Source organism: Scyliorhinus canicula, chromosome 5 (assembly GCF_902713615.1).
Source record: "Scyliorhinus canicula chromosome 5, sScyCan1.1, whole genome shotgun sequence".
Lineage (NCBI taxonomy): Eukaryota > Metazoa > Chordata > Chondrichthyes > Carcharhiniformes > Scyliorhinidae > Scyliorhinus > Scyliorhinus canicula.
The window spans coordinates 210987824-211015275 of record NC_052150.1 but is presented as its reverse complement, the minus strand read 5'-3'; the positions used below and the strand labels follow the sequence as shown (position 1 = coordinate 211015275).

Below are 27452 nucleotides of genomic sequence, written 5' to 3'. Positions count from 1 at the left end.
GAAACAGGGTTCCATTCTAGGAACTTCCCATCCAGTAGTAACGGCAACTGGGATCCTAACATTGTTAAACTTTGACTAAACATTAAATACAGTAATATAAACATTTTAAGTTACTTTGATTTATGGGCATGCTGGCACAAACCTGTTTAACCTTGGGTCCTGTCATGTGGTTTTGATTTGTGCACAGGATGTCTTCCCACTAAATAGCATAATTGGTGTGAAATGGCTTGTCAGTTTTAAAATTAGTTTTCGAGCAAACGCATGGAGGACAAAGATGATGTGAACTGATAATTATTGTCAATTGTTATTTCCTATTTTCCTGGTAATGTGGAAATTGACTGTGTAGGATGGCGAAAGCTGAAGGGTGGAAGGACAGACAATTGGTGAAGCATGGGCAAGATGAAGAACTAAACAAAATTAGAACGAATGGAAAAAGCAATATTTATGTGGGCTGGCAATGAAAAATGTAGCTGATGTTATAGTAAAATATGTGTTGCCACAGATCATAATTGTTGTGTTTATATTTGTGTGATACATATTCATCCCTGTTGAAGATATTAATCATGGACTAACTTTGCTTATAAATTGTTCCAGATGGGCTAACTTTGTTGCTTATTAATGGTATTTTGGCATGAATGAGGATTTGTAAATCCGATTTCTGTTTACATGTCAGAATGTAAATATCTCTGGACTTTTTTTTGGTTTTTTGGAAAGAGTGTAGAACTGGTATACCTTGTATTTTGAATGGATTGGTGATATTTACATAGAATTTACAGTGCAGAAGGAGGCCATTCGGCCCATAGAGTCTGCACCAGCTCTTGGAAAGAGCACCCTACCCAAGGTCAACACCTCCACCCTGTCCCCATAACTCAGTAACCCCACCCAACAGTAAGGGCAATTTTGGACATTAAGGGCAATTTATCATGGCCAATCCACCTAACCTGCACATATTTGGTCTGTGGGAGGAAACCGGAGCAGCCGGAGGAAACCCATGCACACACGGGGAGGATGTGCAGACTCCACACAGACAGTGACCCAAGCCGGAATCGAACCTGGGACCTTGGAGCTGTGAAGCGATTGTGCTATCCACAATGCTACCGTGCTGCCCTATGTATGCTTTAGTCTTTTTTTATAGATAGATAATTGTTGCTTTTGTAACTAACTGTGAAAAGTCCCTAGTCGCCACATTCCCGCACCTGTTCGAGGAGGCTGGTACGGGAATTGAACAGTGCTGCTGGCCTGCCTTGGTCTGCTTTAAAAGCCAGCGATTTAGCCCAGTGTGCTAAACCAGCCCCTTCAGAGAAACACTGAAGTCCATTCAGTGGTTGAAGAGGAAATGCCAGATAAATGTGGCGTGAGGGATCTTTATTTGTTCCCAACTCAGCCCTACAAACTTCCTTGATCTCCAAGCTCCATAAATATTTGCCTCTTGCAGCCCCCTGAATTTCCTCCCTGACGGACCTACGTTCATCGATCTCAAATTACCTTGCTAAACCCCTCTGCCTTTCAATCAAATGTTTTTTGAAAGCCTCCATGCACCACATCAACCGCGTTATCTTCATAAACCACCCAAAGAAAATCCCAATCAAAATAGTTAAACACAATTTGCCCTCAAATCTATGCGAGTTTTCCTTTTAAAGTAACCCCAGCTTGTCCAAGGGAGATGGTGTAGTGGTATGTCACTGGAATAGTAATCCCGAGGCCCAGCCTAATTCCCTGGAGACATGGACTCAAATCCCACCACATCAGTTAGTGGAATTTAAATTCAATGAATAAGATCTGGAGTATAAAGCTAGTCTCAGTAATGGTTACTATGAAGCTTTGTAAAAACCCTTCTGGTTTACTCACGCCGTTTTTAAGGAAGGAAATCCTTGCCTGGTATGGTCTACCTGTGACTCCAGATCCACGCAATGTGGTTGATTCTTAATTGCCCTTTCAAATAGCTTATCAAGCCACTCGGATCTAGGGCAGTTAGGGATGGGCAACAAATGTGGGCCTTGCCAGTGACACCTGTATCCCATGAAATAATTACAAAAAAAGCCACTGTTAATTTTGTTCCAGATTATTGTTTGTAAAATGTTTCCCATAACTGAGGTTAAACTGTTAAATTGTTGGATTTACCCTGGCATCAATAAAGATATAATTTTCTAGTCCTCTGGAACTATCCCTGTATCTAAGGAGGATTGGAGTGCCTCTGCAATTTCTCCCCTTATTTCCGACAACATCCTAAGATACATTTGATCTGGTTCAAGAAACATATGGATTTTTAATTACCGCAAGCCCTTTCCAAAGCATCCTGATTATCAATCCAGTGCCTCAACTACCTCCTCGTTCACTACAACTTTGGCAGCATCTTCTTCCTTGGTCTTTTGGCTATCTGTCATAATACCTGGTAACAAAACTCAGCATTAAATTTTGTTAATACTCCAGTGAAGATTCTCAGGGCATTTTTCTACATTTAAAGATGCTCTATTAATGCATGTTATTGAAATCCTCAAGATTTTAGCAGAAGGCAAGACAGCAGAAATTATACGAAGCGTCAGGTTTGAAATCTGGGAAGCATCAGTTTTGCCTCTGATTCAATACAGTGGAGATCCAAGCAGAGACAGGAGTGCGCTTGGGTTTAGAAGAAACAAAAGGAAAATTGAGAGATGCTTCTTTTTTTGGTGCTTTTGGCCCATTTTACACGTTCATTAGTGCAAGAAATGTGCTGAGCCTTCCCAAACATGGGAGAAATGTTTGAATTTAGGAGTCACTTGGGATTTATAGAAGTCAGTTGTAGAAAAGTGTTTGCCACAGGAAAGAACGAGGCTTTTGGAGGCAACTTTAGCAGTGAAAGAAATGCTGTACTTCTATCGGAGGTTAAAGATAATGAATAAAGGACTAAACGTGGAGTCATCAGTAGAGGAAGAAGTGGCTCTTAACAGTTTGGAGAGGCAACGTATTTCATCTTTGCAGTGATGAAAGCAACAAATCGTTCCTTTTGTCAAATGTATTTAGGGTTGTACGTAACATTAGTATACTCTTGTTGCAGACAGAACCACCTCTCAACACACCAGAGAATCGCGAGTACCTCGCAGAAATCATGTTCGAGTCCTTTAATGTTCCAGGTCTTTACATTGCAGTCCAGGTAAGGAGATTGCAAATAGCAGAGGTTTCTTGCCATTTGAGAGCGCTGCAGTGAAAGAAGTGTGTTAATGTAACAATATGGACTCCAACCTAGGCTTCCCCTTCCCCACTCAACCAACCAATCTTGACAGTGCCACTGGCAGAGAGAATTGGAAGTTAATCGTTGTTCTCAGTTTCTTGCATCTCTCAATGTTTGGAAACTGCTGCATTGGCAGCAGCTTGCTTGCCCGTTCTCCTAGGGGTCTGTATGTGTATTTTTTTTTATGTGACAGTGTCTCGATCACTTTTTAAAAAAAGTATTCATGTAATGGAAAAAATATAAAAGCGAGAGGTACATTGTATTAGAATGTCCTTGCACTATTCAGTCAAATCTTGTGTGACAGATGGGGTGACAAGTTTATTTCTCTCCGATGGTTGTTTCAGGTCAGAAGTTAAGGTTAATAAATTTTGGCAGGCTAAATTGTGCTCTGCAAGAATTCAATCTCACAACATCAACCCGTCTTCTTCAAATTTAGGGTTATGACACTCATTCATCAATGTCACTGAAGCAATCCTCCAGAAACTCATCGTAAAATGTTACAGTAAGATGTTGCCGTTTAGTAATTGGCAAACTGTACAAATTAACGTTGTTGCTATGAGTCAGATTTATTTCCGAGTAGCAGAAGGGACTATTTTCATATATTACTGCAATTTGTGAGCATCCTGCAGAAATTGACGTATTGGGCAAAATAAAGAAGGAACCACTTGGGATTATAGTTGAAAAATCCCATTTCCTCATCCACCTCCCTCACCCCACCTCTCTCTCTGCAGGACGTGCCTTACTTCTGACACTCCTGATATTCTATTTTGAAGAACGATAATTGCTATATGCCATACGTAGCAAAATAGATGTAAATTCTTCGAAATTTAAGCGTGGAAGGCAGGTGTGACTTCAAAGGTATCATCGTGGAACATTTTTAATTTCATTGGTCAAAATAGAAACTTAAGTCAGGAACATGGAAACTGGATTGGTTCTACTTGAGCTCAACAGAATTCTTTTCCAAGATTGTGAACCAAAGATTGAGCCTAGCTTAGTTTGAATTTTGAAGTAGGGCCTTTACAAGGGCTGCAAAGGATATGATCGAGCTGCTGTTAAGTTGAGCGACTTTCACCTTTACCAGAGATGCCTTTTTTAAAATGCTTTACCTGAGTATTTGAAATGACCAACACAGATTGTGGAAATGTCCCTTCACCCAATTTTGTGATTCCATCTGTAACCATGGAAACGGAAACGCAACATTTTAGTGCAGAGGCACGTAAAATTGACGCCCACATCTTTCTAATTTAGTAGACTTTCCTTGCAACATCTCTGTAAGAGAATATTTTTACAATTGTTTTTTCATTTATATTCTGATAGAACTTTGAATTGGCGCTTGCCAACATCTTGGCAGTTCACAGGTTTTTAAAAAATCAGTCTTGTGCTTACCCAGAAAGTGGTTGGATGTTACCACAGCTTGAACATGGAACATACAGTGCCGAAGGAGGCCATGCGGCCCATCGAGTCTGCACCAACCCACTTAAGCCCTCACTTCCACCCTATCCCCGTAACCCAATAACCCCTCCTAACCTTTTTGGTCACTTAGGGCAATTTATCATGGCCAATCCACCTAACATTGGATACATTAACAAAACAAACAGCAAGATGAGCAGGTATTTGGGGGGGGGGGGGGGGGGGGGGGGGGCTAGAATAGAATAGAAATATATGCTGCTGGGTCAGATGAAAGGTAGGATGCATATTTGGACCATTACAGTCCACATGGGAATCAACACAAATAATGATGATCACCAAATAATGGCAATGAAGGATCGGTTAAGAAGATTTGACTTTTTACTTTTTAGTTTAACTTTACAATCAAATTAGAATATTTATGAATTATACATAAAACACAGTGGTGTTGTATCTGTAAAACCTCTGATACTTTCGACCAGGATGTCTTTATTAACAAGGAAACAAACTACAAGCACAATTTCAAATTCAACAAAATTTATTTACCAAGTTAACCCTTAAATTACCCACAAAATATACTAGAGATACCCAAGATCAGTGTCTACTACCCGTAAAGATGGCTTGGTAGAGCTATGGATCTGATCATTACATTCCTCTGGTCCGTCTTCACGAAGGTGATTTTGGCTAGCAGTCCCTTTCCTTTCTTTGCTTCTCTGGTCTGGTGAATGTCACTTTGCACGCTGAGTCTTTGCTGACAAGGGGTCCAGTCTGCCCACTTTTATCCCCCTTTGGCTTTGTGAACGTTTCCTACTTCCTGTGACCTCTTGTTAATGGGGTATCAAAAGGTTTTTTAATATCCAATGATCCGATTGATGCCCAATTGGCAGGTCACCTGGGCCCGCCCAGGTGTCCCATCTCCAGTGGCCTTGTCCACATGTACGCTTTTGGAAAATAAGGTGATGGTGGGAACTGCCCGGCCTGGGATTACAATAGACTGGTACATATCATTCGGATCGATTGACATGGTAGGTCGGGCCAGTCTTGGCCAGTCCGAATTCCCGTGAGGCTCTGCTGGAGTGACTGTGGTTTGTTTTAAAGTGCCCAATTCTTTAATTTAAAATGGACAATTTTTAATTGGGCCTAAGCGCTAGGCCCTGGGTGGACACAACAAAGTTAGCACTGGGGGAATAGCCTGGAGGCAAGAGTTGTTCCTGTGGATTCATTATTTAAGAGTTGTTCTTTCCAACATTAATGAATGACATTGTCATCCTGAAGAAGAGAAACACCATCCTGTGAGTGAAGAGGATTTTTCCCATTTCACCTTCATCAAATGGACAAACAAGCCTTGCACATCATGATGATCACCACATCTCTCTGGCTTTATCTTTCCTCCACATGTCCTTTATCTTCTGGATTTGTCTTTGGGCACCAACCTTGAGCTGTTACAATTTTGTTTTCTTGACTTGTGACCTTGGCTTGATCTGCAAGAGCATTTGTTTGAGGGGGTCACATGTTTCAGCATCGTTAGTACCGATCCAGTCCCAGTTACAACAATACTCGAACCCAGTGGTTGAGGAACTCATACAAGTGACCTTTATTTGATCTCACTGTGGTAGAATCCGTGGCTGAGTCACCGTTGATGGGAGAGCTGCAGAAAGCACAACTTTAATCCTACAGATTTGGGAGAAAAAGCATCCACGCCACGACCACTGACTTTGGGAATGTGATGACTGTAACTATTTTCAAGTAGGGAGATACAGGGGACAGGATTCTCCATTTCAAAAACTTAAGTGCTGACGCTGGACTTCTACGACAGCAAAATTGGCGTCGCTCCTGGACCAATTCAACAACCATTAATGGGATAGCACCAGCACCACGCAGGAACACGATCGATTCCAATGGAAAATGGTGTTGGATTTGCCGGGCTCGGGATTGACACTCGAGAGGCTGACAAGCTGCAGCTGCATATAAGCACCACTTCCCACACACGCCCATCCCAGCCAACAAGATGGCAGCAACGTGAGCGGCACCCCGGCTTTCAGACGCCGAGTTGGAGACCCTGTTGGATGCCTTGTACCCCCGGGTGGGAAGGAGATTGCCACCGTATACCGGACCAGGGTGCAGGTGGCAGAGGCCGTGAGTGCCGTGGACCCCACCACCAGCACCAGACAGCAGTGCTGGAAAACAATTACGACCACCTCAGGGCGGCCAGGGTGAGTAGGCAGCACTGTGCTCTGGCACTAATACCCTCCCATACACCTGCCGTTGTCGTCTCTCTTCTCTCCCCCCACCCCACCCTCGAAACCCCCGTGGGTGCGGTTGGAGGAGTCGAAGTGCCTAGAGGTGCGGTTGGAGGAGTCGAAACCCCCGTGGGTGCGGTTGGAGGAGTCGAAACCCCCGTGGGTGCGGTTGGAGGAGTCGAAACCCCCGTGGGTGCGGTTGGAGGAGTCGAAACCCCCGTGGGTGCGGTTGGAGGAGTCGAAACCCCTGTGGGTGCGGTTGGAGGAGTCGAAACCCCCGTGGGTGCGGTTGGAGGAGTCGAAACAACCGTGGGTGCGGTTGGAGGAGTCGAAACCCCCGTGGGTGCGGTTGGAGGAGTCGAAACCCCCGTGGGTGCGGTTGGAGGAGTCGAAACCCCCGTGGGTGCGGTTGGAGGAGTCGAAACCCCCGTGGGTGCGGTTGGAGGAGTCGAAACCCCCGTGGGTGCGGTTGGAGGAGTCGAAACCCCCGCGGGTGCGGTTGGAGGAGTCGAAACCCCCGCGGGTGCGGTTGGAGGAGTGGAAGCCCCTGTGGATGAAGTATGTGGTGCCGACTATACAAGCCGCCCAGGCCGACACGTACGTGTGGTGGCCAAGGCCGAGGACAGGGCAGCCATGTACCAGGGTCACCTGAACATTGCTGAGGGGGTCGGTGGTATTGACAAGGCACTGGCTGACATGGCAGAGACCCACACGGAAATGGCACAGGCACTGGTGGCACAGTGGTTTGCGATGCTGCCGCACAGCACCAGGGACCCAGGTTCAATTCTGGCCTTCGGTGACTGTCTGTGTGGAGATTGTACGTTCTTCTCGTGCCTGCGTGAGTTTCCTCCGGGTTCTCTGGTTTCCTCCCACAAGTCCAAAGCTGTGCAGGTTACGTTGATGGCCATGTGAAAATTGCCCCTTAGTGGTCAAAGGTTAGATGGGGTTACAGGAATTGGGCGGGCCAATGAACCTCGGTAGCGTGCTGTTTTTAGAGGCTCGGTGCAGACTCAAAGGGCAGAATGGCTTCTGTTTGCACTGTGGGGATTCTATCTGGCACAGACACAGAAGGTGGTGGCACAGTCACAGGGAGGGTGTCCATGGAAGGGGTCGGTTGGCCAGTGGGGGGGTGAGTGGGATGGGAAGCCCATGCTGGCCAGGTCCCCTAGTCTGGAGGCAATTGGAGCGTCCCATATGTGTCGGACCTGGCAGAAATGTTGTGTGGCCCCCTGTGTCGGCCTGGGCCCCATATCCTACCCATCCTCGGCCTCCCCTGCATCCTCCTCTTCGGATGAGGCCTGGTATTCATTCTCCTTCTCCAGCATGTCCTTGTCTCTGCTGCGCGAGGTTGTGGAGGACGCAGTAGGCCACCATGATGTTGGAGACCCTCCTAGTGCTATACTGGAGGACCCTTCCAGAGTGCTCCAAGCACCTGAATCGCATCTTCAGGATGCCAAACCACCACTCAATCAGGCACCTGGTCATGGCATGGGCATCTTTGTAACGGATCTCCGCCTTGGTCTGTGGCCTACGGATAGGCTTCATCAGCCACGACTGCAGAGGATAACCCCTCACCCCCAGGTGCGCATTGAAGAGGTCAGGAACTGTTGAGCATGCCATGATGAAGGCATCGTGCACACTGCCCGGGTATCGGGCACAGATGTGCATGATGTCCATCTCATGGTCACACACCAGCTGCACGTTCATTAAGTGGTACCCCATTCAATTTGTGTAGACCACCCCGTCTTGGGCTGGTGCTCGTAGGACGACGTGCATCCCATTGATCACCCCGGAGGACCCGGGGCATCTCAGCAATGACAACGATTCCTGCTGCCCCGGCATCCTGGTGGGTTCGGTAACATTGAATTTGATCTATTGTGCTGACCGGGCATATAGAGCCTCTGTGGTGGCGTGGATACACCTAAGCACCGAGGCCTGTGACATTCTGGACAGGTCCCCCCTCAATGCCTTGAAGGACCCGGTGGCAGGTGACCTTGGCAGCCACTGTGAGCAGGTGTCCTCCCCCATACCCCAGTGATGTCAGATGCGCCATGATCTGGCAAATGTGTCGCACTGTCCCCCTAGTCAGCTGGATCTTCAACAGCATGTCCGGCCTGGCGGGTTCTCAAATGACGGGCGCTGCCCATACGAGGCCTGATGCGGTGCCTCCTTCCCATCTCCTCCTCCCCCGCCTGTTGGGAGACCGGTTCCCCGTCCTCACCAGCTGTCTGCTGTTCCTCTGGGGCAGGCTCAGCTGCTGCAGGGTCCCCTGCGAGCAGCTCCAGCTCGTACAGCCTGAGTGCATCCCCCAGGCCTGTGGCGACTAGGATGAAAGTCACCTTTCCTGGTTGGATTCCGAAGTCCATTGTCTTCAGGTGGTGAAAGTCAGACATGCTAGCATGGTGCATACCCCGTGCCCAAGCAGGTCCACCGAGCTACTTGGTGGCCCTGGTCTGACTGCAGATCCTGCCCTTACTTGTTCCCCACCCTTACCCCCGACCATTCCCCCCGGCACTCATCCCCCTGCACCCCTGGCCCTATTGGTGCCCGGACCCTTGTGGGGCCTCTAGTCCTGGCTCTGATCCCTGCTGCCAGGGGAACTATTGGCTGGCGCTACCCATGCCAGCGGTATGCTCTGCAGCTCCCATCCGACGCCCTCCTGTAGGGGCTACTATGGACGTTGCCCTTGGGCGGGCTGCATGCTGCCCCGCTGACGGGTGGCGCGAGTGTGCGCGTGTGCAAGCTGCATCGTTTTTTGAGTCATATCGTCTTAATGATGAAGCAGGACGGAGAAGGAAAGAAAAGGAAGCAAATTCTGCACTCCGGATCCCACTGTTCAGTTACATGATGACCCACAGTAGAAGCTCATGACAGAGTAGACGACACCCTTGAATCGAGGGACAGTGAGGATCTGAAACTCTGACCATCCAAAATTCAAGTGACACAAACTATTGAATTCCGCCACAACTATTCTCCACACAAGTCTCCTCCAAAGAAAATGGCGCTGGGTTTCTTTCCAAATCCAACAGTACTAACCGCTGCAGACGAGCATCAATGTCTGCACCAAACCGATCGTATCCCAAATAAACTGACAGATGTTCAAATGACAATGGCTTTTCTTCAATAATAAGCGACAGGCGAAAGTCTCCACCATAGCCTCTTGAGTGCTATCAGGATACTGACTGAACTGAGCGCCAATCCCCGTTTCGCCTGTCTTCCTGAAAAAATTGTTGCATTTATTGCCGTGTTAAAGTACTGAGTTCCACGTGTAACAGTTTTGCATCCATCCGATTCAAGGCTTCAAGCGTAAGAAAGAAGGACCTCTATTTACAACCAGACATGACTCGTCTAATCCCTTGTTATACCTTACTGAATATAATTTCCCAGTGTGTACATTCACTTGGCATTGACGACATAGCTCTGTAGCATTAAAAAGATTTAGACTTTCGTCAAAGGAGCATAAACACCACATAATTCATCCTGTTGGCCCGAATGGCCCTCTGTGTGCTGTAAATTCTACATTGCCATAATTACTGAATTTGATATTTAATAGTGAACATTGCTGTAAATAGAAAGTCCGTACTAAAGCTCAGAATACATATGTGTGCTGCTGTTTTATCAATGACCCACTTTATACATTGTTCCCAAGTTATTTAATATTAATCAATTAAGTTGTATAAAGTTTGGGTCTGTTATGAATTGCCAAAAGATACTGAAGAGAAATTAACTACCAGCACCTGAGGATCACTGAAGGTGTTTAAGGAATGTGTTCTTAATAGATCCTGAAAAGTTTTGAAATAGCCCGGTCACATTTTCTATCCTAAAACTGCAGCATCCATTACTTAAACTAGAGAGATTAGCTCCAGCTAACATGGAAGAAATTAGTTATCCACATTCATAATAAACGGTGCGCAATGTCTTTCAAAATAGAAATATTTTCTTTGGTCTAGGTTGCAATGATTCTGGAGAGAAATGTTTCTCTGACAGATTTATGCACTTCACTTCATTTCATGGAGTCATTACAGTGAAGTATGTTCTACTGAGTTGTCCCATAATCTTAATTATAATGCGCATTAACGGAGGGCTGTTGGAAACTGTTTCATGCTTCACTGCTGCTTGTACATTCAGCTAGCAGGCGGACGTTTTCTGTATACATTTTCTCCTCTGACAAGCAAAAAGAAAATCCATTGATCATCCCCGTGAAAGTGCAGTGGACAAAACTTTGTGCTGTCATAGGACAAAATGTTATATTCAAAGTCTCTCCTCCCAGGCTGCTGACAGGATAGATATGTCCCTGTTTTACTTGTCTTTTTGATGAATTGTGAAATCAGGGTCCAGTCTGCCCGTTTAGGTGGTTTAAAAAAAAAAGACCCAGTGGCATTTTATGAAGGATGAGCAGGAAATACTTACTTTGCCCTGGCCAACATTCCTCCTTTAACCAATACCAAAAAGGAACTGATTGGCCATTCACTTCATTGCTGTTGGACTTTGCTGTGTGCAAATTGCTTGTTGTGTTTGCCTATTAAACAATGGCTGTGTGTCAAAAACAAACTGTGAAAGTGTCTTTGGCCTTGCTGAGGAAGTAAAAGAAGCAATATAAAATTCAGTACTGTTAAACGATTCAGTGCAAGGTACATTCCTTTTTATTGTTGCACTTTTAGAATTATAAAATGGAGCATGGGAGAATTGCATTTTCTAAAAATAATTGCTACTCCAAGAAATGGAGGAAAAATTGCATTACATATATTACAACTGTAATTTATTAGGGGTCATTTCAAATTGCAGGCCGTTCTTGCCTTAGCTGCTTCCTGGACCTCCCGGCAGGTGGGGGAACGCACACTAACTGGCACAGTGATAGACAGTGGAGATGGCGTGACCCATTGTATTCCAGTGGTGAGTATTAAGCTTAAACATGAATAATTATCAAACTGAACTGGACCCTTTTTCCTTTTACAGCAAGTATGAGATTGTGACCCATATTACAGCTGGTAATTAAAATGCTTCACAACTAAAGGTCCGTATTAAAACCCAATAGCAATGCACATAATTGTGCAATTTTAGATTACACTAAGTGGTGATGGAGGTGTTTGCAATGGCGATTTATTTGATGACTTTAATTGGGGACAAATTTCCTCCACTGGTCTAAGTGCCAGATACCAGACGGCTACTCAGAAGACTGTTGCAAAAGAAACTAAGATTAGCATTTTTTCTTCCCAGGGAATAGGTGATTGGACGTGGAATTACAAAACTGAAACACTGGTATTAGACAATTCATTACGTTCTTCGAACAAATGGTGAAAAATAATTGAAGAACAATAATTTGGGGCAGCATGGTAGCACAGTGGTTGGGACAGTTGCTTCAGAGCTCCAGGGTCTCCAGTTCAATTCCCGGCTTGGGTCACTGTCTGTGTGGAGTCTGCACGTTCTCCCTGTGTCTGCCCCGGTTTCCTCCCACAGTCCAAAGATGTGCGGGTTAGGTGGATTGGCCATGCTAAATTGCCCTTGGTGTCCAAAAGGTTAGGTGGGGTTGCAGGAATAGGTTGGAAGCGTGGGCTTAAGTGGGGGTGTCTTTCCAAGGGCTGGTGCAGACTCGATGGGCCGAATGGCCTCCTTCTGCACTGTAAATTCTATGATTCTAACAATTTCAAAACACAAATGGATAGGTTGGATAGCTCTTCCAGAGAGCTGGTACATGTGCAATACCAAATATATAAAACACAAAAATAAAATGATGTCGGATGTGATTGGAACTTGTCAGTCTTTTCCCCGAGAAAGTGGCATGCTGTCTTTTTGAATTGCTGAAATCCTTGTAGTAATTTTAAAACTTTTCTTGCTGACTCATTCCCCTTTCAATCCCATCTTTTCCTTTATAATATTATAATTTCCACTTCCTGGTTTCAACTGTGAATAATCGCGTAAGTATTCTTCAACCTGGTTAAGGCGACACACTGTTGCTTGTCCTTCTCACACAGCGCACTGTGCTGAAATAAAATTATAATCCTAAATGAAAGTGCAAAAGCCATTTTAAGAAATCTGTGCCCAAGTGGATTCGTTCACTGTTTCCTGGCTGCTGACCACAAACTTTGGACCACTGCACCTGCAATGCACCGTAGATAGATGATGGAGCTGGGTCCTGATTAAATTAACTTGTCCATCTTGGATTGTGTGGAGCCTTTTGATTGTGGCTGTACCCAGCCAGGCAAATGTGTGGAAATGGTGCATGGGCTTGTGAGGTGCTGTAAAATTCGGGTTCAATAAATAATTATTGGCAGAGAAATATCTTTGGTCATGAGTGAAGGGAGTGTCGTTCTTTTCTCATTTCAGTTTGTGACTTAAAATAGCTGATTTGTTGCCGATATCATTGCGGGATCATGCAAAGAAATAATGTGAGCTGAAGCAGATTTTTGAAGTTGAGGTTTGGGCTGAGATATTGGGTGGTCCATTGGGTTACTTAAGGTTTCCTACCTCTGGGACCTGGGTTCCAATCTAGCCATCTTGTTTGGATGAAACTTCCTCTGTGTTTATTGTGAAATATCTTGATGTGCACTGGGGAGGCGATGCCAATGTGGTAATATCAGTGGACCAGTAATGCAGACTTAATGCTCTGGGGACACCGGTTCGAATCCCACCACGGCAGGCGGTGGAATTTGTGTTCAGTTCATAAATCTGGAATTAAAAGCACAAGTCCATAATGGTAACATTTTTTAAAAACACCCAGTTCGCTAATGTCCTTTGAGGGAAGGAAATCTGCTGTCCTTACCTGGTCTACTAACATCGGGGGGGGGGGGGCTTGTATCACAATCCTCTCTACTAACATCGGCGGGGGGGGGGGCTTGTATCACAGTCCTCCCTACTAACATCGGAGGGCTTGTATCACAGTCCTCCCTACGAACATCGGGGAGGGGCTTGTATCACAGTCCTCCCTACTAACATCAGGGAGGGCTTGTATCACAATCCTCCCTACTAACATCGAGGGGCTTGTATCACAATCCTCCCTACTAACATCGAGGGGCTTGTATCACAATCCTCCCTACTAACATCGAGGGGCTTGTATCACAGTCCTCCCTACTAACATCGGGGGGGGAGCTTGTATCACAATCCTCCCTACTAACATCGGGGGGGGGAGGGGCTTGTATCACAATCCTCCCTACTAACATCGGGGAGGGGGCTTGTATCACAATCCTCCCTACTAACATCGGGGAGGGCTTGTATCACAGTTCTCCCTACTAACATCGGGGAGGGCTTGTATCACAATCCTCCCTACTAACATCGGGGAGGGCTTGTATCACAATCCTCCCTACTAACATCGGGGAGGGCTTGTATCACAATCCTCCCTACTAACATCGAGGGGCTTGTATCACAGTCCTCCCTGCTAACATCGGGGAGGGGCTTGTATCACAATCCTCCCTGCTAACATTGGGGAGGGGGCTTGTATCACAATCCTCCCTACTAACATCGAGGGGCTTGTATCACAGTCCTCCCTACTAACATCGGGGAGGGGGCTTGTATCACAGTCCTCCCTACTAACATCGGGGAGGGGGCTTGTAGAGTCACTGCTCTAATAAAGGAAATGTGGTGACCAATTTTCACACAAGGTCCAACTTCATATCATTCTTGACTATATCGACCTAATTCATGGAATTTGTGTGCTGTACGCTTTTCATTTCTTATGTGGGCCACTTAACATTTTAGTGCGTTGAATTTTCTCAGACGCTGTTCTGTTTACTTGCATGTCTACTTCAACTCATCCTGCAGTTCTGCCAATTCCACGATTTTCTCTTGCGTTATTTATTTTGTTCTTGTCACAGCCAGTTATTTCTCTGTTCTGACTGTTTAGACTGTTTCTGATTCCCGGCTTGGCTGACCGTCTGTGAGGGGTCTGCACATTCTCCCCGTGTCTGCGAGGATTTCCTCCAGGTGCTCCGGTTTCCTCCCACAGTCCAAAGATGTGTAGGTTAGGGGGACTGGCCATGCTAAATTGCCCTTGGTATCCAAAATGGTTAGTTGGGGTTACGGGAATGGGGTGGAGGTATGGGCTTAAGTAGGATGCTCTTTCCAAGTGCCGGTGCAGACTCGATGGGCTGAATGGCCTCCTTCTGCACTGTAGATTCTTAACATGCTCATTCTTTTTAGCTCTTCAAGCACTTTCGCATCAATTCTTGTGATAATCTCTTAAATCGTCGCAGTGTCCCTGGAAACTAGATAAACAAAACTGTAAAAGGAAATTGTATGGTAAGGATTTAAAGTGCGTTTAAAACTTCAAGGTTTGGTGAAGTGATTATTTTAGTGGTAAGTGCTTGAGGATGACGGGAGGAGGTGTGAGATGATTACTAACTATGTGTAAATGGAATGTAAATGTATATAGGTCAAGTGAAGTTACAGGAGTTCATTCATAGGGCAGTGTGCTATAAAGATGTTTTTAAATTATTTGCTGATGAATAGGACATTTTTTCTTTGCTTGCCTAAATTCATTTTTCACTTGAGAAAGCTCTTAGTTTAATTACAGGCACTAAAATGCTGAAGGGCATGAAATGTCCTTTTTTACCATTAGGAAAGCTAGTTGCGAGACAGGCTAGAGCTCCATTGGACCAGAACTAATCCAATGCAGCAAGGGAAAAGAACCAAAGTCAAAGGCTAGAGAAATTGAGGGGTAGCTGGATATTTGTGGTGTCGCGCAAGAGCGAAGCGGATTGAGGAGGGAGAGATCCTAACAGATATTTTGAGCAAGCTGCATGGTGTATCTAATACTGCTGTGCTTAGTGACGAGAGAATCATAGAATTTACAGTGCAGAAAGAGGCTATTCGGCTCATCGAGTCTGCACTGGCCCTTGGAAGATCACCCGACTTAACCCCACGTCTCCGTCCTATTCCTGTAACCCAGTAACCCCACGTAACCTTTTGGACACTAAGGGGCAATTTAGCATGGCCAACCCACCTAACCTGCACATCTTTGGACTGTGGGAGGAAACCAGAGCACCCGGAGGAAACCCACGCACACACGGTGAGAAAGTGCACACTCCACACAGACAATCACCCGAGGCCAGAGTTGAACCTGGGACCCTGGGGCTGTGAGGCAGAAGTGCTAGTCACCGTGCCGCCCCTTTATTAATCACCTGAATCCTCCCTGCTTGATGCTGGCAAATCGAAATGCATAAAGGAGAGAAACTGGAATATATTTCAGTCACTTCATCTTTGCTAACGCCGAGGAAGAGATTTCTTACCAAGATTGTAGCCGAGTATCGCTGTGTGATGTAGATAAGGAGAGCAGGAATTGCGATGTCAACTTGGAATTAAGAACTTGCCAACAATCACCTGAGCTACCCTAGTGACCAAGTCGAGGGTTAAACAGTCAAAAAAGAGAAATAACTGGGCTGTGACAAGAACAAAATAAATAACGAAAGTGAAAATCTCAGCAGGTCTGGCAGCATCTGTAGGGAGAGAAAAGAGCTAACGTTTCGAGTCCAGATGACCCTTTGTCAAAGCTAACAGACAGAGAATGTAGGAAATATTTATACTGTGGAGTGAGAATGAAAGATGAGTCAAAGCCACAGAAACCCAGGGAAACCGGGTGCTAATGGCCACAGAAACCGAGGGGAAGGAGTGCTAATGGCAGTCCCCAGAGAGGACAAAAGATGTGAAAGGTCAAACAGCAGGGAAACTAACATCAGAGGATGAACTGTAGATGTGGGGGGAGGGCTAGGGGGAAGCAAAGAGGAGAAAGGTGAAGGAAAGGTGGATAAGATGGGGGGGGGGGGGGGGGGGGAATTAAATATATAAAGAAAGAAAGAAATGGTAAAAGACAGTTAAAATGAAATGGGATGAAAACAAATGGGTTGAGGTGGGGTAGAGCTGATCATCCAAAGTTGTTGAATTCGATGTTCAGGCCGGAAGGCTGTAGCGTGCCTAACCGGAAGATGAGATGTTGTTCCTCCAGTTTGCATTGAGCTTCACTGGAACATTGCAGCAGGCCAAGAACAGACATGTGGGGATCGGAGCAGGGTCTTTTGTTAAAATGGCAAGCAACAGGAAGGTCAGGGTCCTGAATGCGCACAGACCGAAGATGCTCAGCAAAGCGATCGCCCAGTCTGCATTTGGTCTCTCCGATATAGAGGAGACAAGAACAAGATGAGCTCAAGAGGCCCCAGGTGTGGGCAGTGCTCAGCTACAATCTTGGGGAGTTACTTGGCCTCAAATTTCAGACATGCTACCCATGACATGCCCCTCTCTCTCCCCATCACTCTCACACCTCGATCCTCTGTTCAATCTGACATAATATGGTTAAGTCATCACCTTCCAGACCTTAGTCCCCTCTTCCCCCTCCCCCTGCCCTACTCAATATTATCAGCCTCTGCATTAGATGGCATTAAAACACTTTGTAATTCTGGGAATGCGACCTTCCTAGATTGAAAGAAGTTTAAAAACTGACCTTCACAACCTCCTAATTGCAACAGAATGAGGGACGGCCAATGTTGTACCTTCAACTCGAGTCTTTTATTCAATATAGATAAAAAAAACATGATTGTGGCAGATGTGTGATTAAAATTGGTCAATGGTCCTGGAAGCCACTGGAGCAACGACTGATCTAGTTACATCCAAGACTCATGATTTTACTTTTCTTGATTTGTTCACAGGATATGTGGGTGTCACTGACTCGGGATGGGTAGGAAACTAGTCCATTGTAAGGGCCCAGACATGCTCTCATTTTCCCAATTCAGCGTAGAGCCTGTACATCCCATGTATAATATTTGCCAAAGCAAATAGTGTTTCCAAGTTTTTTCTGGGGCACATTGATTCTTTGTTACCAAAAGCAAGATCTGAAAGAGGACTCTCAAGGGCAATTATGGGTGGGCAATAAATGTCCCAATTGTAGCTAATCGTATCCATTGTTCCCGGAGATCGCTCCATTAATATGCAAACTGCTGGTTTTGGTGCTATATATATATATATATATATACACACACACACACAAGAGGACAGCATCATCAAAGACCCCTCCTACCTGGCTTACTCACTCTTCCAACTTCTTCCATCAGGCAGCAGATACAAAAGTCTAAGAACATGCACTAACAGATTTTAAAACGGCTTCTTCCCCGCTGTTGCCAGACTCCTAAACAATTCTCCTATGGACTGATCTGATTAATACTACACTCCTGCATGCGTTAGCCAATGCCGGTGTCTAGGTATTTACATTGTGTACCTTGTGTTGCCCTATTACGTATTTTCTTTTCATGTGCTAAATGATTTGTTGGAGCTGCAGGCAGAAAAATCCTTTTCGCTGTACCTCGGTGCACGTGACGAACAAATCCAATCCTTTCGGGACTTGTCGAGGGAAACTGGAGCACTGACATGGGAAGAACAGGCAGATGACTCAGACAGTGACCCAAGCTGGGAATTGAACCCTGCTCCCTGGCGCTGTGAAGCAACAGTGCTAGCCACTGACTTACTGTGCCGCCCTGTGCTAGCATGCCGCATATGGTGTGAATTCTGTTAGAATCCCATTTTTGTACATATGGTGAAGGACAATGTAAGTGGGTGTCTGTTCTCTGTGCTTAATTTGGTATGTATGAAACAATTTAGGCAAGATTCACTAATGTCCCCCTAGGGTAGGAAATCTGCCATCCTCACCTGGTTTGGCCGACATGTGACTCCAGGCCGACAGTAATATGGTTGACTCTTAAATGCCCTCAGATGGCATGACAGCCAAGGGCAATTATGGAAGAAAAACAAATGCTGGTCTTGCTAGTGACACTAGCCAGATTACATGAAATATAAAAAAAAAAGATAGAATTACTGATCATGGTGAAAAGCACGTTTCTAAAATTTTGTTTACAAGATAAAATCTGTGCTAGTTTTTAAGTAGGCAGATTGGAAGCTGATGAGGTTACATTACCTATTATTACATGTATCACAACCATTATAAAACATGTTTGTTCTTTTTTGCAATTGTTTATTGTTCAAAATGGCACTGACGTTTTGTTCCCTTTTAGTGCACTCTATCTTGTTTTTTTAAAAACAAACCTGGGGTTGGTGTTCTATTCGTGCACTTTCTCCAAATCAACCCATATCTGCATTAAATTAATACTGAATAGCAGTGGATTGTTCTGTGTTTGTACGTCGCTAATGGATACCTTTTAAAATTAATTAAGTGGTTGTTTGAAAGGAAAATTTTTAATTCTCGAGCAAACAAGAATAGAGTGGCGTGATTTGAAAAATGTACGCAGGCAGACGTACATGTTCAATTTAGCAATTGTTTTTGTATCCTAAAGGTGGGAATCTAGGTGCACTGAGTTGGTAAACTCTGGTATACTGCTGGAGATTAACAGTTGAAACCACTTCGGGGATTGTGATGTACTTGTCAACCTCCATTTGGCTAGGGTCTGGAATGCACTGCTTGAGAGTGCGGGAGGTAGACTCAGTCAGTGCATTCAAAAGGGAGTTGGATCATTATATGAAAAAGAAAATCTTTTGCTGGTCTTTGGGGATAAGGTTGGGAGTGGCACTACGTGAATTACGCTTGCAGAGAGCCAGCATAGATATGATGGGCTGAATGGCCTCCTGTGCTGTAACCATTCTATGATTCAAGGAAGCAACCGGATTGGTTGCGACATTGTAACAAACTTTGCTAGATAGCAATGGAGTCATGAGTACTTCAATTTCTTTCAAATTGCTGAGTTGGATTGAGTTTTCTGTTTACTAAAATTTACCCAGCGTTGTTTGCAAGTGGAATTTTCCAGCCTTGATTTTCAATAATGTTTTGCAAAATAACTTCATTAGAACTTTATTGAAATCCGTCTGGAAGTCCACCTTGTTGATTCTGTGAGCAAAACATGAGAATTGGTGGAACGTTTTACCGGCGTACTTTTTGTCGCTGCCTTTTTCTATTTTGAGCAATCTCGTTATGGCCAAAAATGTTAATGATGTTCGTACCTATCATTTGCATTCTTGGGGCAGTGTAATATGAAGTACGTTCCATTAAATTGACCTGTCACCTTGACCACCTGAGGCTATATTTATTTAATATAAATCAGTCCGTGCTTTGTATGTTATTTCTTCTGCAGTGCCTTTGTCTGTGTTCTTTCAATTCTGGCCTCTGGTATATCCCTTTGCTCCAGTCTTGGTGACTGTGTTTTCAGTTTCTGAGGCGCTAAGTTCTTGGATTCTCTACTTCCCTTTCCTCTTTTTAAAATATTCCCTTTTTGACCAAGCTTTTGTCATCTGGCCTAATATCTCCTAACGTTACTTGGTGCCCTCGTATGAAGTGTATTGGGTTGTTTTTGCTACCTTAAAGGTGCTATATAAACACATATATTTGCATGTTTATTTTTGGTGTGCATCAAGATTTCACACTCGTGCCAGTGGTGGTATTATCTCTTAAGCTTGCGCTTAGATTTTGTATGTTTGCAATTACTGAGCTTCAACTCTGGACTGACCTGTATGATTCCGCAAACATAGCTGCCCATTTACCAAGTTGTAAATGTCAAAACTACTTGCAGCTAAACGCAGCCAAGACCGCAACAATCCTCTCTACCCCAGCAAAGACGGTATGTGGATATCCCTTAGAACAAAGAAACGCACAGGAACAGGCCCTTTGGCCCTCTAAGCCTGCGCCGACCATGCTGCCCATCTAAACTAAAATTTTCTGCACTTCCGGGGTCCGTATCACTCTATTCCCATCCTATTCATGCATTTGTCAAGATACCCCTCAAACGTCACTATCGTCCCGGCTTCCACCACCTCCTCCGGCAGCGAGTTCCAGGCACCCATTACCCTCTGTGTTTAAATAAAAAATAAAAATAAAAATCCCATCATGCCTCCTGGATACCTACTCATACCAGTATTCTTGCAACCTTGCTTATAACTCAACCCTGATATGGGCTACCAGTTCAATATTCAGGCCATCAGTAAGACTGTCTACATTCAAGTTTGAAATGATATCTATTTCTACCCTCCACTGTACCCCTCCCAACTTTTATTTAAACCCTCATTAATGCCTCAGTCATGATGTGTCCAAAACCTCCTTTGTTGGCCTCTCGGGATTCACTATACATGATAGGTGCTGCTTACATGATAGGTGCTGCTTGCATCTATTCTGAACAAAATCTTACCCACCGAGCATCCTAGAAATGCTCTCACCTATTGTGTTGAGTTATCACCCGAGAGTTGCATAATTGCTTCTCTCTCGCTATCTCAACATCTTCTCTCTCACAACATGTTACAATTAACTGATGGGATGTGAGCATTTATTGCCCTTGCAAAGGAAGTGGCGACCATCTTCTTGGACACACTGTAGTCCACATGGTGCAGGTGCACCCACGTTGCAGGACATTAATGCAGCAACAATGAAGGAACTTCAATTACTGGCTCTACGTCAGGATGGTGTGTGCCCTGAAGGGGAACTTGCAGATGGTGGAGTCCCCATATCTTTACTGCACTTGTTCTTTTAGGAGAACGGATTTATCCATTCTGAACAATAGTCTCAAACGTACATGTTGGCAGTTAAATGGCACAACTTTGCTCCACAGACACAATACCCAATGGTACAGGAGACACATTATTTTACAAAAAGGGAAAAATATGTGCACTATATTAGCACAGTGGTCCTGTCATGTGGGGGTCCCTTTAAGAAAAGTGTTTTTTATCAAATGGCTGCAGTGATGTCATTGTGTGAGTGGAGCTGGGCTGTGATTCTGTCTTTTTTACTTTTGTTTTGAGCTGGAAGCTGCTTTGGCTCTGAGTTTTTTTGGTTTTGTTTTCAGTTAGGAGCTGCATTCAAACAAAGAAGGTGTATTTTAGTATGTCTCTCTGCATGTTAAAGAATGTCTCCAGACCACTTGATAACTTCAAAGATAATACCTGTTTTCTGTAAGGAATTCAAACCTGCTGTTTTGTAGAAAAAGGGTGTTTGGCTTATGGATGATGTTAGGAATGTTATTAAGGGTTACCTATAGAGTACTGTATCTTTGGGGGGTATTTTTGTTGGTAGTTGATAAGATGTTTACTGTGTGTTTATAAAATGTTAACTGGATTCATAGAATAAACAATGTTTTGTTTAAAAATACTTAAGGCCTCTGTTGCATTAACATCTGGAAAGTAGGCCCTTGTGCTCCTCATAACCAAAATCTTTTTGAAAGTTGTTGGTCAGGCAAACTCCATGATATACTTTGGTGTTCTCTAAACCTTGGCCCATAACCAATAGCACTGTTGCTTCACAGCGCCAGGGATCCTGGTTCGATTCCCAGCTTGGGTCACTGTCTGAGGGGAGTCTGTTCTCCCTGTGTCTGTGGGTTTCCTCCGGGTGCTCCAGTTTCCTCCCACAAGTCCCGAAAAACGTGCTTGTTAGGTGAATTGGGCATTCTGAATTCTCCCTTAGTGTACCCCAACAGGGGCTGGAATGTGGTGACTTGGGGATTTTCACAGTAACTTCATTGCAGTGTTAATGTAAGCTTACTTTGTGACACTTCTAAATATTATTATCAAGCACCAGTTAGAGGCAGCTTGGGGACATATGATTATGAGCAGTAGACTGAAGGGGTTAATGGAATGAATCAATGCCTATCTTGATAGTTCAGTTCCACATGGTTACTGGGAGTAGCTGAAACACTTTATTAAAAAAATATATATATAGTTCCATGACGTATAGTTGCTACGTTTGCTGGAGACACAAAGATAGGTAGGAAAACAAGTTGGGAGGACAACATGAGGAGTCTGCAAAGGAGCACAGAGAGTTAAGTGAAGAGAAAACAGTTGACAGATCATATTATCGAACCATAGAATCCCGACAGAAGAAGGCCATTCGGCCCATCAAGTCTGAAAGAGCACCCCACTGACGCCCACTCCCCTGCAACCCCTCCTAACCATTGGACAATCCACCTAACCTGCACATCTTTGTGACTGTGGGAGGAAAATGGAGCACCCGGAGGAAACCCACGCAGACACAGCTCCCAAGGTTGGAATTGAACCCAGGTCCCTGATGCTGCGAGGCAGCACTGCCGTCCCTGTAGTATAATGTGAAAAATTGTGAACTTGTCTGCTTTGGCAGGAAGATTAGAAAAGCAGCATATCATTCACGTAGTGAGAGATGGCAAAATATTGAGATGCAGAGGGGTCTGGGTGTCTTGGTACATGAATTACAAAAGTAATAAGTAAAAAAGAATGGAATGTTATTTATTTACAATGTAAAAGCTGGGATGTTTTGCTCCATTTGTACAGGATGTTGGTGAGACCACATCTCGAGTACTCTGCAATTTTGGTCACTTTATTTAAGAGAGGATATAAAATTGCAGTTGAAGCAGTTCAGGGAAGGTTCACTTGACTGATACCTGGGATGTGGGTGGGAGTGGGGAGGGGAGTTTCTTATGAGGAATGGTTGGACAGGTTTGGCCTGTGACCATTTGTGTTTAGATGAATGAGAGGTGATCTTATTGAAACATGGAAGAAACCGGGTGGATGCTGAAAGAATATTTCCACTTGAGAGGGAGAGACTAGAACTTGGGGAGACAGTTTCAAAATAAGGGGTTCCCCATGTTGAATGGAGATGGGAAGAATATTTTTCTCTTGAGATTTGTGAATCTTTGGAACTCTCTTCCCTGGCGATTGGTGGAGGCAGGGTCATTGAATAAAGGCAGAGGGAAATAACTTTAACTCCTGGGTAGGCAGAATATGGACTTGAGGCCATAATTGCATTAACCAATGTGCAAATGTGGTGAACTCAGCCCAATGCATCACACAAACTTTCCACCCCCACATTGATTCTGTATACACCTCTCGCTGCCTCAGGAAGGCAGACAGCATTATCAGAGACCCCCCCCCCACCCAGGCATTGCCTTCTTCCAGATCCTTTCATCAGGCAGACGGTACAGAAGTCTGAAGACTTGCACATCCAGACACCAGAACAGCTTCTTCCCCACAGCTACAAGACTCCTCAACGACTCCCCCTCGGACTGATCTGTTTCCTGTAAGAACAATATTCATGACGCCCTATGCTGCTCTTGCTCGTGTATTTTCTTTGTTTGGCCCCTTGTTCCGCATTGTGACCAATCATTGTTTTGTCAATGTACCATTTGCCAATGTTCTCTGTTGATTATTCTTGTCTCTACCACATACGTAATCTGTACGTTCCTCGGCTGCAGAAAAATACTTTTCACTGTACTTCGGTACATGTGACAATAAATCAAATCAAATCTAAGTCAAATCAAACCATGATCTTATTGAATGGTGGAGTAGACACTAGGGGCCGAATGGCCTACTCTTTCTGATTTGCATGTTTGTACGTAAATTTACACACAAGACCTCTTCCACTGAAGGTTGTGGTGCTCCACAAGGATTGCCAAGCCTCCACAATTATCCTGGACGGTGAATGAGTTTAAAGAATAAATAAATAATTTCCAGAACCCTACTGGGTGAAACCCAGGAGAAAATTCATAGAGCCATGAATAAAAGTTATTTTTATTTTCTTTGACTGCATTCATTTATTACAAAAATTATTGACAATAGAGGGACCCAGTGATGTAGTTGTCGGGAAGGTTGTCAAATCGGTTGATATGGAAAGACTGAGAAGATGTTTGGGTGGTTGGAGATCATGTGACAAAATCTCCCCACCAGAATTGTCATTTGTAAGACATTTTGGAGGTGGGCTGTGATCAATCAATTTTTTTTGGAGATAATAATGGCTGTGGAGCTAAGATGGGTGAATTGAATTGAGTAAACTAGAGGGGCTGAATACCCTCTGGCTGCTCCTATGTTGCTAACCCTCAGGATGTTGATGATTGGGGAACTGTGAAATGGGATAATTGTGACAAATAATTTGGAGAAGGTTATGGTAGAACTGCAGGAAACGTACAGAATATTCAAGAGTAATTTGCAACATACAGAAAAACGCATTGCATGGATTTGCAGCAGAGGGTGCTGCTCTCTTGTTTCTGCCAGTACGAAAATAAAGTAAAGATTACTTTCTTATGTACATTTTAGTGTATGAAATGAAAATCACTTATTATCACAAGTAGGTTTCAAATGAAGTTACTGTGAAAAGCCCCTCGTCCCCACATTCTGGTGCTTGTTCGGGGAGGCTGGTACGGGAATTGAACCGTGCTGCTGGCCTGCCCTGGTCTGCTTTCAAAGCCAGCGATTTAGCCCTGTGCTAAACCAGCCCCTAAATATTGATTTATAGCATAGTATTTTGCTCTCCGGGTTATTATATACCCAAGGTTCGAAATGAAACTTGTATCCATCAGGGATATGATATTTCTAATGTACTTTATTAAAATCGTGACTGGACTTTGTGTTCTGTGAAATGGTTTAGTGCTCAAACTCTGATTTTGCGGCAAGTGTCTTTTTTCTCTCAATTGATTAAGTTGGGTTGCCTCACAAGGGAGGCTTTATTTAATGGAAAATAAGACACTGGAAGCCAGTGGACTCTTTTATCGCCTGACTTCCAAATCTGTACGTACCTAGATTAAGCAAGTGTTGTCACCTTGTAATTGAATCATGTGACAGTGGCTGATAAACATATGACCTGGAATACTGTTGTGTCCAAGGAAGAGGCATACAAGTTGGCCAGAAAAAAACAGCAGACCTGATGATTGGGAGTAGTTTAGAATTTGGCAAAACAGGACAAAGGGATTGATTTAAAAAAGGAAAAATAGAGTACGAGAGTAACTGTAAATGTTCCCACGGTCCCAGAGGACCACAGAGCTGACTGGTTGTGATTTAACCTGAGGACGAGAAGCAAGGTTGAGAAGTCAAGGCCTTCACGAATTAACCTCGGCTGGTATAGGAATTGAACCTACACTGTTGACGTCACACCCGTCATGAAACAGCCATCCAGCCAACTGAGTGAACTGACCCTGCTGCACGAGTAAGCTTGCGGGGAACTGACTCTAAAAGTTTCTCAAGGAATGTGAAGAAAAAAGATTGGTACCTTACAGTCCGAAACAGCGGAATTCATAATAGGGAACAAAGAAATGGCTGACCAAGGAAGTACATACTTTGTTTTCCCAAAGGCAGACGCCAATAATCCACCAGAAATGCTCTGGTTTCCTCCCACCGTCAAAAGATGTGCAAGTTGGCCATGCTAAATTGCCCCTTAGTGTACAAAGATGTGCAAGTTAGGTGGAGTTATGGGGATAGGGTAGGTGTTTGGGTGGAGGTAGGGTGATCTTTCGGAAATGATGGGCTGAATAGCCTCCTTCTGCACGGTGAGAATTCTACGGTTCTACAGTTGGAGCACTTTAGCTTCTATTTTCTGTTTCTATGAAACTGCTGTTGATTTCCTGTCTAATTTGCTGTTCTGTCAATCTGAGAGGTGATCTTTTGTATCTCTAACTTCCAATCTTTAGCTTCTATCTCGCCAATAATTAATCACTCTCTTTTTCTCTCTCTCCCTCTCTCTCACTCTTGCTCGCTCTGCCCCCTCCTTCCTCACGCTTGTTCTGCCCCCTACCCTCCACTTACACATGCCACATGTAACCATGTCCATTTGATCTATTTTAGTGTAATAGATTTTTTCCTGAGTTCCTAATAAACCTGCACCCATTTATTTGGACAAATAAGCTTTTCTGGGATGGCACAGTGGTTAGCGCTGCTGCCTCACAGTGACCGAGACCCAGGTTTGATTCCGACCTCGGTCACTGTCTTTGTGACTTTGCACATTCTCCCAGTGTCTGCTTGGGTTTCCTCCCACAGTCCAAAGATGCGTAAGTTAGGTGGATTGGCCATTCTAAATTGCTCCGTAGTATCCAAAGGTTAGGTAGGGATCGGGTGGGAGATTGGGCCTAGGTAGGGTGCTCTTTCAGCGGCTCAATGCAGACTCAATGGGCCGAATGACCTCCTGCACTGTAGGGATTCTATTTAAGTAACCGGTGTCATGTGTATTAATTGAGGGCAATAAGATAAATTATAAAGCATTGTTAATTAAAATTAACTGGACAAGTTCTTGTCAAATAGGAGTCTGGGCTATTGGAAATGAGTCAAGGGAATACTGTGAATAAATGGCTTAGAAATTGTCTGTAATGTTGCTGACTCATTACTTTGCCTGTACTCCAATTCAATCTTTTCCAAGACTCTTGAACTGAAGGATCTTATGCAGTATTTCCCTCAGTCTCCCTGTCCTCTTTCAAAGATCAGGCTTAACACCAAAGCATGGCATCGCTTATTTTTTTTAAACCTTTGGGTTTTTCTTATTATTTTGTTTCCGTTGCAATAGGCCTCGACTTTCCCCTTCAGTTTTTAAGTGGAAAAAATAAGGAAATGCCCTTTGCCATGTTATTAGCAAGTGAAAAACCCTTGTCACTATTTAATTGGCATATGTTCAGAAACTGCTTCTGCCTCTTTTTTTTACTCTTGGTTAGCTGCCTCCTGCGTGTAAATTGTCGCACAATTGCTGCTGCAGTGCTCCCTAAAGCAGGGCCGCAATTCAGGAAAGAGGAAATTGTACTAGTTTTGTTCTTTGCTATCAGGTGCTGGTTTAGTACAGTGGGCTAAACAGCTGGCTTGTAATGCAGAACAAGGCAGCAGCGCGGGTTCAATTCCCGTACCAGCCTCCCTGAAGAAGGCGCCGGAACGTGGTGACTGGAGGCTCTTCACAGTAACTTCATTGAAGC

General features: G+C 44.4%; 1 protein-coding gene across 2 annotated transcripts in view; it reads left to right on the top strand.

Moving 5' to 3' along the window:
• Positions 1–27452, top strand: part of actr3b (actin related protein 3B) — an 88415-nt gene that overhangs the window by 39196 nt on the left and 21767 nt on the right. For both annotated transcript variants that reach the window (XM_038798412.1, XM_038798411.1), the window contains 2 exons: positions 3035–3130; positions 11641–11748. In XM_038798412.1, the coding sequence (XP_038654340.1) occupies positions 3035–3130; positions 11641–11748 (204 nt within the window). The remainder of the gene's footprint in view (positions 1–3034; positions 3131–11640; positions 11749–27452) is intronic.